General features: G+C 33.4%; 2 protein-coding genes across 2 annotated transcripts in view; one reads left to right on the top strand and one right to left on the bottom strand.

The window, feature by feature from the left end:
* LOC129938910 (uncharacterized) overlaps positions 1-12,139 on the top strand; it is a 406,682-nt gene that overhangs the window by 135,513 nt on the left and 259,030 nt on the right. The window lies entirely within an intron of this gene.
* LOC129938873 (leucine carboxyl methyltransferase 1) lies at positions 338-11,825 on the bottom strand. The gene is made up of 4 exons (XM_056046692.1): positions 11,149-11,825; positions 10,559-10,984; positions 955-1,259; positions 338-825 (listed from the first exon to the last, which is right to left on the bottom strand). The coding sequence occupies exons 1-4, from the start codon at positions 11,365-11,367 to the stop codon at positions 789-791; spliced, it is 987 nt and encodes a 328-aa protein (XP_055902667.1). The 5' UTR covers positions 11,368-11,825; the 3' UTR covers positions 338-788.

The raw sequence follows: 12,139 nt of genomic DNA, 5'->3' as shown, positions 1-12,139 counted from the left end.
AACCGCAAAATGGATAACCCTCTACTTTCTTAAAAAAAAAAACGCTTTCAAAAGTAAAAAAAAATAAAAGGAAAACGACTTAAAAAGGCAAACTGCATCAATTAAATTATCTGATACTGTAAAAATAAAAATAAAATGAGAAATAAAAAAATTGTAAAAAATAAAACAAATTATAAATTAAGTTAAAGTGGTATTATTATTAATTAATATATATATATATAAATATATATGTTAAAATGACATTTAAAGCAAAAAAGTAGTCATTTTTCATATTTAGATACATGTAATGTAAGCATTTCTAAAATCATAGTAGGTAAATATAATTTATTACAATCTGTTTTTGCAAACCAAAAATAAGTTTTAATGTGTATGTTCAAAACAAAACAAAGTCTTTTTATTCGTACATTATTCACAATTCACTTTAATATTAAGATTAAATCGAAATTAAATATAAAATTTCCATATAAATATCTCTTCATTTAAAGGTTTTTCTTTTAAAGAAAATTAAAAAAAATAAGAACACATATCCCAAGTTATTTTTAAGATATAAAAGAATTGTGCAAAAATCAAGTCAAATAAAATTATAAAAAAAAACGTCTATAACGTTGCTCAACAACTTTCTTTTTCTCTCACTTTTGACATATTTTTATTTAATAATGTTTTATTTTATTTAATTTATTTGGAAGTTCCTGTAAAAACAAAAATTTTAAAAATAAAGAAGAAATTTAAGTCCTTTACACAATGACGACCGTCTCAAAATATTTAATTGGTAAACGAAAGACTGCTCTTTAGTCAATATTCAATGTAGACATTTGTTTTTCAACTCTAAATTAGCGTTTGCGTATGTGAAAGATAAGATTAAAGACACAAAAAAAGAAAGAAGAATCGAAATAGAAATATTAATTTTTGAAATATTTATTTGATTTGATGAATTGTTTCATGGCACTAACTTACGTAATTTCGATGTCCTGGAAAAGTTCACCAATCCATGCTACCACAAGGCAGTAATGTTGAAATAGTTGCAATAATAATTCACCTTCGTCTAACATTTCGATTCTTTCGATTCGATGTCTCTCACTGGGTGTAATACTCTGATAGACTTGAACCATGTCCCATGCGCGGCTGCCAGTCCAGCCACAATCTATGAATCGTGATGTTTGTGTGTCCAGTGAGAGGCATGATTCAACACCGGCTAAACTACAACCGCGAGCGCGTAAATTGCTCACCATAACATCGCTGAATCTGTCATTCATGTTGACCTTGAAAGTATATAGTTGACAAATATAAATAGTTTAATGTTTTATAGATCCTAAGGCTTATAGAAAAAAAGTAAAAAAAAAAACAAAAAAGCATTCTTGAAAAATGTTTTGATGTAGAATCAACACTTCACATTTGACCTCAAAAATGGGACAAAATTATTTAAGACTTTGATTTAGTTGGAAACTAATCTAATCCACTGCTCTAGTTTATGGATTTCTCCTGAAGGGATTTTCTGATTTTAACGCCATTTTTCAAATTTCGGCGAAATTATCTTGCATTAAAAATCAATTTGACCCGAAATGATGTTCGGGAATAGGGTTCTTCTGCGTTTTTACCACATTTGTACGCTTATAAAAGTATTACGGGAAAGAATACCGCTTAAACACCTTTCGATAGAGAAAGCCTAGAGAACTGGATATATTCACCAAATCGATTTCAGTGCTGACCAGGGAGCATTAGATTTACACATAAAGGACTATCGATGGTCTTCAGATCATTTAACTCACACCTCGATTTTAAAAAGTTATTGTAGAAAGAGAAAAGGACTTTTACTGCGGGCCACGAGAAACATTTTTTTTAAAGAATGTCTCATTCCGCAATTTAAGGAACGAATGTGAAAACCTTTGTTGAGTTGCATTATAGAGACGCGGTAGAGGGTTTGGTTAAGATTTATTATTGCCTTCGATGATATTAACGCAATACTAATTAAGTATCAGCTTTTAGATCATTGCAGCTATGCAGAATATTTAATGCAAAATTAATGACCTAAATAAATGTAAATATTTATTTCATATGTAAACTGCTTCATGTAAGTCGCAAACAAAATCGTCACCAACCCAACCTTAACATAAACAGCATGATAAATAATGTTAGTAACTTAAGTATTTTACGATTGATATTTAACTGTAAATAGTCTTGGAAAGAACATTGTTTAGAGCTTAAGAAATCCCTAGCTGCACGAACTAACATAATAAGATATTTCCCAACAAATAAGAGCAATGTACATATTAACACCCTTTCACACATAACCAAAACTTAAGTTCACTGGTCACTACTCAAAGTATGTTTTAAACATCATAAAACCCATCTACCACACAGCAGCTAGAAGAAGCATAAACGCCTTTCCAATAACTCCAACAAAAAATATTCTAACTGAAGCAGGCCTCCCCAGCATCGAAGAACAAAGAGATACACTATCTTTACGAATGCTCGCAAAACTAGTATTCTCTAAGAACTCCATCATCGACAACGACATCAAAAAACAACGAATCAAAAACTAACCAAACGTATTCCATCCCCCATGAGTACAATTCTTAAAGAATCAAGGCTTAACAATCTGCCAACCAAAGAGAACGACGCATCGCTCCACGCTACCCGCCATGGTTTATCAATCCTGAATCGCTGATATTGGATCTAACAAAATATAAAAAATTATCGTCAACTTTATTTATGTATCGCGTTTGACTTAAGATCTGACGGATGGAGATTTATCTTCACCGATGGCTCTAAAATTCCGGACACCACATCTTATGCGGTGACTGATGAAAACGGATCAACCATAAGCATTGGTATTCTCCCAGATTTTGCCTCGGTCTTTACACCAGAAGTATTTGCCACATTTCAAGCTTCTAAAGCTGCCTTACTGAAAAATGCATTATATGGTCATATCAGTAATTAGATATCAACTCATAAAATTGAAAAACATTAAACTAATGTGGACTCCAGGCCATGTTGGAATACTCCGAAACGAATGAACGATATACCCTACTAACTGTTAGAAAAAAAAATAACCAACTTCTCTAGACTTCGACTTGGACACACTACTGCTTCTCACTAACACCTCCTCAACAAAAACCTCCCTCCAACCTGCTCCACTTGCAACACCCACCTTGATAAAAAACATATTTTGGTACATTGTCTGTTGACGCAGCCCATAATTTAAAAAAATGTAAAAAATATTTCCGTATGTGAAATCCTGATAAATCCCAGCTTAACAAATATAAACAATATAACTGAGTTTCTCAAAAAAGCAAAAATTGTAACTTGAATTTTCAAGCGAAAAAGCCAATAGTCTCTGCAGATAAGCTTGTTAAATTTTATATTAGCTTGTAATTTTAATTGCTTGTTAAAAAATATAAACAATAATAATAATAATCTTTTTAAATGGAGGTAGAAGGATTCTACTAAATGATTTTGGTGAGTTGAGACAGCAAAATATCGTGGGCTTTAAAGAAGCTCTCCCGAAGTCCATATTTTAATCTTTAAGATTGTTTTTGTGTGGTCACATTTGGAGAGCTTGCTTAAAAGACCTCTCAAAAGAATTTTAAAAAATCTTAAGATAGAGTTAAAGGAAGCAGTGATAAATATAAGTAGAACCAAGCATGCCACTATAGATCGATGACCACAATGTTTAAGGGCTCACATATAAGTTGAGGTCAGTCTTTATGATTGAAACATACTGGAGGTTACTTGTTTTCTTGTATTATCATCAAATAATTTTTCTTAATGATTAGGACATATGGCAAAAGCTTTATTTTTAAAGTGCAAAATTTAAAACATTTGATTTTATTTCAGGGCATCAAATTTCGGTAAGGCAAAATTTCAAGTTCAGATGTAGAAGAGAGAAGTTTATTCCCTTTTCCTATTGTTTGTTGGATGGTTTAAAAAGTCTTAAAAAATAAAGTCTCAGTTCATGAGGAACAAGATTCTTTAAAAAATATCTTTATGTTTCCGTCAAATTAAGGATTCAATAGCTTACTCTTACATTGAACATAAATTCGATATTTCACATTTTTACATATCATTTTTATGTTTCATGCTCTGAATGGGCGTTCGCCGTCGCTTGCAAAACCATTGAGTAAGCTTATCCATCTGTCCTACTCTATAGGTCTCTTTCCGAGTTGATGGAAAACAGCATTCGTCCATCCTGTTCCTTAAAAAAGCGACTCTTTCTACCACTCTAACTATTCAATTGCATTAACGTCTTTTCTGTCCAAGGAACCTGATAAAATATTAGCTAAAGAAATATTTTGTAGAAAGAAAACTTCTTAATGGCCGACAGTAGGGCTTTCATAGCAATAGGCCCACTGGTGATCTTATGGTTTATCTCACCGAACAGTGGAACAAATCATTACATCGTTTTGGAGAAATTAAGATTATTGCAATTGATATTTCGAAGGCATTTGATAGAGAAACACAAAATAAACGCTGTGCCCCAGGCCACCGTTTTGTTTTCGACACTCTTCCTTATTTTTATGAATGATTTTTTGTCCGAAACTTCTTCTACTTGTTTTTTTTTTTTGATAATCTATTACTCTAAGCTTTTTATCATCCTTGTCCTTCGGATATAGACTTCCAACGACAGCATATGACAAGCTCATTAAATTCTGCTCTTGGCACCATTGCCAATGAGGAATCAAAAGTCATGAAGACGTTTAAGGCTTCCAAAACTCAATGATGTCCACTGTTGGAAAAGCGTAACTAATGCCACTATTCAACAGCTTTCAATTCTAAATATGTGCATCACAAACCATGTCTTGTAGAGTTATAACAAATTTAAGGTGTGTTAAATGTATGTAACTGCTAAGTGTTTAGGTTTTCTCCTCCTATGCAAAAAGTTTTGTAATCAACTTAAGTCCCTTGAAAAGAATTCAAAAAAGAGCTTTAAAAAGGATAGCTGGCTGTTGTCTAACTACAACTTTTGTCTCTTTGGAGCACCGTTGCAAGGTTTAATTATTTTGACTAATTTCATAAACAATGATCTACCCAGTTACATTCCTCCCATCAAATAATTAAACCGTAATAATACCATTTTACCCTTGAGGTCATTTTGGACGTACCGTTAACACAATAAATTAGGTGGCGCAACAGTCCGTGGAGGACCTAGTGACTTACAACTCTCAACCATTCCTGTGTGCGAGTGATTGCAGGAATGGAGTGGACATACAGTTTATATGCCAAATCCGAACGGCTAATTTGAGAAAGCACTTTTTCATGACAAGAATTACTCTTGAAGAATTTGTCAATTCCTCGCAAGAGGCAGTACCACTGAATAAAACTTTAGGTGGCACAGGCAATTTTAATATTTTTAATTTTCAATATTATTGGGTACTTATAGTAATAATTATTATTATTTTTATGTCTGCCCGAAAGTGACAGACAACTCGTCTTAAAAACTCAATTTTTGTATTTTCAAATAATGGATCAATTGTTCACTAATAAGGTATTGGATGATGTTCTTGCCAACAACGACTTCTAATTTTTAATTGGCAGAAAGTTTTTGAGCAGGATTTTGAAAGCATTTAAAAATTACGAAAACGGAAAGTAAGTACAAGTCAACGAAAAAGATGTCATATAAAAAAAAAACTTGAGAATATTTGAACCATAAAGTAACTTTATAATTTAACCAAGAGATAGAGACCAGGTGAAGTTTGTGGGATGCAGGTTGTGCAAAGTATAAACTATGTTAGAACACAACTTAGCAAGCGGTCAGATTTTTCGAATGGTTTAACACCAGCACATGAGTCAAACAAGGGTGCCCACTAAGCGGCATTTTGTTCTCGTTATTTATAAACTATGTTGCTGATGAACTTAATGGGGGATTAAGAATAGCTAGCTGCACTGTGCATGTATTATGATGATCTAATCATATTTTTAGAATCACCCGAAGGTTAAAAATTGGTGATCAGTCGGTTATCTACACATTGTAACAGATTATTTATCAACACAACAAAATCCAAAATAATGATGTTTACCATGGAATAAGATGGAAATAACATGATACGCAACTTGAGCTAACAAAAGAGATACAATATCAAGGTTTGAAACTGAATCCAACATTAAATTTCAAAATTCATTTATCAGAGAAAGCCCAACGCACGCAAATCTTGATAAATTTAACCTGGGAAAATATTTTCTCCAACAAACAAATTAATTTATCTACGAAATAGAAAATATTTAATTCTGTAAGAAAAATGACGACATAATGATAGAAGAAGCTTAAGATCCATTCAGTAGAATATTTTACAGTCAGCTCAACTATAATCTTGGTTGCAGAAACTATTTCAAGGATTACCTGAGCTATGAAGAGATATCCCTAATCTTAAAAGCAAGATGAAGTTCTCAACTTAAATGGAAGTCCTTAGAACGGCATAGCCATAATATTTTTAAGTTTACATTCAGGCTAATTCCGTAAGGCGTTGAACGCCAAAAAAAAAAACGACAGTGTGAACTTGGTATTACGCAAAGCGTATAAAGTGCTATTCACATGAGTACGACCAACGACCAACGAATGAACGAATATTCGTCGATTTTGACGTTTCTTTCACATGAGAGTTTTTAATTCGTCGCGAATGAAGCCACAGCCGAACACCATACACCACCGAAACCAAAACAAGAATGATTTTTTAGGTTAAGTACGCGCGATTATTTTATTCGTTGCGAGTGTGGATAATGTGGAACGCGAATAAAGTTTGACAGTTCGTATCAACTATAATTTTTTTCGCGACGAATAAATTTGTTTTCTTAAATTTATAAATACATTATAATGTAAAGTAAAAGTATGTATCATTAATCAAATACAAACTATATTGCTATCGTTTTGTTAAGAATTTGTTAGAAATATGTCTTCAAAAGTATATAAACTCACATTTTGTAATTCATTCGTCGTTCGTTGGTCGCGCTCATGTGAATACTACTTAACGCCAACTCTTTCAGGTCTTGTGGTTAGTTTGCTAACCAAATATTCGCCGGTGTTTAAAATATATTTCCACCTCACCTAATGGTAAAATTCTAATTCATATGTGTACTTTGGTATGTTTTCGTTGTACGTTGCGGAATATCTGCTAGTGAAACGCGGCAGATGAGTTATATGATTTTTAACAGAACACGTTCAGTGTCATTTTTGCCAATGTTAAGTTTAAAAAATCTGTCAAAAAGGTAAGAGTGCTTCTAGTGTTATGATTTTAGTGGTTTTTTGTAATTTAATGATTATTTGGGTGATTAATAATAAAACTAAATTTGAAATTATTCGTTTTTATAAAAAAAAAAAACAAAGATTAATAAGGTGGTTAGTTAACTGACCACTGTGACTCTAGTAGGTTTTAATTCAATAATGTCTTCGACGGAATTAAATGATACATTTGCAGAATGCCACGTGTTCTGAATGAAGGTGTTATGGCTGACTTTGTTCTAGAAGACATTCCATAAGATGATGAAAGTAATTGCAGTTTAGACCTAGACGGCGATTACAATGATAGGCGTCCAGCTATGACGGAACTTGGTTACACACCTATCAAGCTTCAACGAGAGTTTGTTGATAATTTTTCCTCGTCTAATTTAGTTAGCACTTTACTTCAAGTTTTTTAGACTCAAAAAATATTATAGTGGATCAAAAGTTCAAAATGGTGGAACCGAGTGAATTTTCTGGACGTGGAGGTATACCAGATAAGACCTTGCATTTGTATGACAATATCATAACGCCTAATAGAAGTAACCCTAGTTTTAAAAAACTCTATAAAGTAAGGCCAATGTTAGACAATCTAAAACGAAATTTTGATCAAAAATTTTACTCTTCAAAAAACATTGCTATTGATGAAAGTATTATTAAATGCAAAGGGCGCAACGTTCTAAAGCAGTATTTGCCAAAAAAGCCAATCAAGCGAGGATATAAGGTTTGGATCAAGTGTGCGAAGTCTTGATATTGTTTAGATTTTGAAATATACACTGGAAAAATAGAAAACATAGTTCAGACTGATCTCGGCGGCATAATGGTTCGAAAAATTGCGGAAAAATTTTAAGTCGAAGAACCATAGAGTATTCTTTGATAATTATTTTAATAGCTACGCCCTACTGGTAGACTTACTGAAAGACAATATATAAGCGTGTTGAACTATGAATTCAAATCGTAAATATCTGCCGAAACTGAAAGAAGACAAAAATTTGAGACAACGCCAGTTTGATGATTTTATGTCGCAGCTATAAAATGGAGAGATAAAAGATTTGTTTTAATTCTAACCAACTTTAGACCCGACAGAAACAGGTGTTGTATGTCATAGAGAACACAATGGGGACATGACTGAAGTGACTTGTCCAGACACCGTGACGCAATATAATGATTGTATCAACTATGTGGATAAATTTAACCAACTAAAAAGCACATATGCCATCAACAGGAAATCCTACAAATGGTGGCAACGAATATTTTCCACTTTTTGAACTGCGCTCTGGGACATCACCCAGAAATAGATTTACTAAATACAAAAGACTACCGCAGAACTGTGTACGAAGGGATCCTATTAACAGCAAAGGCGAAAAGAAATTCAAATTCCAGACGTTCCCTCAATAGTAATGGGTCTTCCTGCACAGTGCCTGTCTCCATAAAACGCCACTAGCCATCAGTTCCGATATAATTACGGACGGAAAGAAATTAACACCATACAAGAGTCTACTTCACGAAGATGTGCAAAATGTAACACAAAAACAAATCCTTCACGTACCGTATGGCATTGCAACACTTGTAAAGTCCCGCTTTGTATCTGCAAAGACAAAAAAATATTTCCCGGATTTTCATACAAAATTAGTAGTCCTTTTATTTTTCATGTAATATAATTATCTTTTTTATCCTTATTTATGTACAAGGTTGAGCCACGGTGGTTAGTAAAATAACCACATTATTTCACATAAATAGTTTGTTGAATTTTAAAATTTTTATTTTTTTCAAATAATAAAACTATTATTAAGTAGAAAACAAGTGTATTGCTTCAATATAGTAGTTTTTGTAAATCCGTGACTCAAAGAGATAAACGTTCGTTCTTGTGGAACGAGTTCACATTTCGTTTTTGGTTTATTAAAAAAAAAACACTAAAAAACGCCAAAAGTTGTCGTTGGAAAAAAAAAAAATTAATAACTTCGAAGAAGCCATAATCAGGATATTGTCGTTGGACTTGGTAGTGAATCGAACAGGATACGCCGCAGGTGGTTCATTAAATTTTGCGTCCCGATCTCTAATCGACCAATCGACCCCGCTGAGATCTGCAAATGTTTCAACGGCATATATTACAGTAACCACAAATGCATCATCGTGCCCAGTAAATGATATGCCTATTGAAATAATTAGCGGGGGATATGATGACTTGACACACATTTTGGGCGAATTTGAGGAGCAGGAAAATGATGAAGAGTTACTGTGTGATGAAGCTCCGAGGCCCAGACCAACAAAAAAGCAAAAGGACAATATTTTTGAAACTATACTGAAAAAACAAACTGAGGTTCAGGAAAAATGATTTTTTAAGATGAAAGAAACCTTGAGAGACATAAATAAAAATCTGGGAGAAAATGTGAAATCGATTTCTAGCATCGAAAAGCATCTCAATGAATGCGCTAGATATGAAAAAAAAAACTTTCATCTTCGAGAAGGTTAAGGTACAAATCGACACAAAAAAAAGGTAGTTTTGATGACTTTCTTCGGAAAAGCCGACGTAAAACTTTTATTTATCAACTTAATCCAAGCATTTTTGTATGCAATATAAACTAAATACATGGGTGCATTCCACATTTGGATTTTTCCAAAAAAAAAACAAGATTTTAAAAAATATTGTCAAATAAAAAACGAAAAAGCTTGTCCCTATTCATGTGACACGAAGTGTACTTAAAGCTAAATGGACAAACGTTCCCACAACCTTTAATTTTAACATTCACAAAATGTCAACAAAAATACTGGCCAGTGGACTCTTTGGACCGTTGCTGTTTTAGAAACAATGAAGTTTTTCAACCCAATCCACATGACAGACAATTATTAATTGGAAGGTACAAAATTTTTGGCAATTGTCACCTGGTTTTGCTTCCAAAAACATGTCTTATATTTGGACAATATTAACCAACCTTATAAACGGATAGTTTTTACTTGATTCAAAATTGGAAACTAATTGGATGCTATTGGAAGACTTTTGATAGTTCGGGCAACATTGGAATGTAGCCTTAGCTTAACATAGAACCTATTCAGTTTTCAATCTAACATACCATTTCTAGACAAAAATTGTTTAGGAGAACAGTTAATATAAAAACACAAGTATACAACACTACATAAGAGTCTCGATTTCAACAGAACCCAAAGCAATACCAAAATCGGTATTTGCACAAGCGTTTTTCAATAATGTTGACACAAGTGGGATTAGGACAACAACAAGAATTGCTCATCATTTTGTATCGTTATTCAAAATATTTTAAGTATCAACACAACACAAAACATAAATTATAATAAGCTGCTTTAACCATTCTTATAATATAACTTGGAACATACCTGCTCATAGTTGACGAGAACAGCAGTTTGAAATTTACTAGCAATCCATTTTAACAAATTTCTGCAATTTTGTGCTTCGATGTACACAAGAACGCATTCGGCAAGGAAAATCGTTGGCAATGTGTAATCAATTTCGGCTTGTTGCAATTTATGATCGACTTCGTCAACATTTCTCAGATCGACACCCATTAGATGATAGCTTGGTCCATGCAAATCTGTCGGACTCAATTTGACTTCGCCATCTTCGTCGTGAATCTTGGAGAGAAGCACCTTATTGCGCTTGATGGTATAGCATTTCTTGGCAGTGACAGTGGGAAAGTCCAGTTCAATGAAATTCTTCACCTGATGCGCTGTGTCCCGCAGACGCCAGTACATTGTGTCGAAGCCACAACCAAGATTGATTATCTGGCAATTACCGTTTGTTTTCTAGAAATAGAATCAAAGCAAAAATAAAAGTAAAAGAGGGGTAATGAAATAGGCAAAAGTTCAAGGACTTCTGACTGTGGCTGTTGTTGCAATTCAACAAACACGCAACAGACGTTACTAAAAAAAGACAAACTACAAACACAAAATAGAAAATATCTACAGACCTTGAGGAACTTCTCTACACACATTTCAACGCCCTTGACCCGCGCAAAGTAGCCCCGATTGATTTCCGGGGCTTTGCGTTCCTGATTGCGAACGAAAAACCCAATGTAATCGTCCTTCCAGTAGCCCAGTCGGACAGCGCTTCTCTTGCAATCACTGGCATCGTCGTTTGTTGCAATAACAGCTTCATCGCAGGGATGGAATGTGCTTGGCGGTTCCATTTCTTTTTCTTGATTTTTTCTTCTTCCTCCTTCTCTTAAGTTTTCTTTTTTTATTACAAAGGATGTGGGTGTGAGAGGTGCTGGGCAAGAGGTAAGGGTGAAAAGTGCAAGTGGCTGCTATTATTTTTGTGCAACCTTGAAAATTTTATAATTGATGTCTCCTCTTTGGGGAGAAAAAACCTTTCAACAAAATAAAATCACAAGAGAATCCTCTAAGCGAGAAACGACTACAACGACGAATAACTAAATGAAAAGTTCTCCGTCTCTTTGGGATTGAAAATTCAACTTTAACCAACACAACACTTTATTAAAAATACAAAAACTTAATTGTTGTTTATTTTATTATATTTTAATTAGTTTCTACTTTAATTTTTGAATTTTCTTTCAATAACTTTTTTGCATCTCCTTTCGAGGATTTTAGGAAGATTTTTGACAGCTGACTGAAATTATTTGTTGTTTTCTTTTCTTGCTCTGTTGCTGAATTAATTGACCGGCGCAATTCTAAGTAGAATTGTAATAGATTGTTTAATAAAAATGACATTTCAATGGGATGAAGTTTGAGAAGCTAAGCAAAAAGGTTGAAGTATGTCATAACTAAATCTGTTTTTTAGAGAAACCGCTAGATGACGCTAAAATAATTTGAAAATTATGGTATATGGTAACTATAGTTTTGTTTGCGGACTCGACTCGAATCGTTGGGAAGAGGACCCGAATTTGTCCGAAAAATCATCTTTAGTGACGAGGCGCATTTTTGGATAAATGGCTGTGTTAA

This window comes from Eupeodes corollae, chromosome 1 (assembly GCF_945859685.1).
Source record: "Eupeodes corollae chromosome 1, idEupCoro1.1, whole genome shotgun sequence".
Classification (NCBI taxonomy): domain Eukaryota; kingdom Metazoa; phylum Arthropoda; class Insecta; order Diptera; family Syrphidae; genus Eupeodes; species Eupeodes corollae.
Note: the sequence above shows the minus strand (reverse complement) of the source record. Positions and strands in the feature narration are given on the sequence as shown.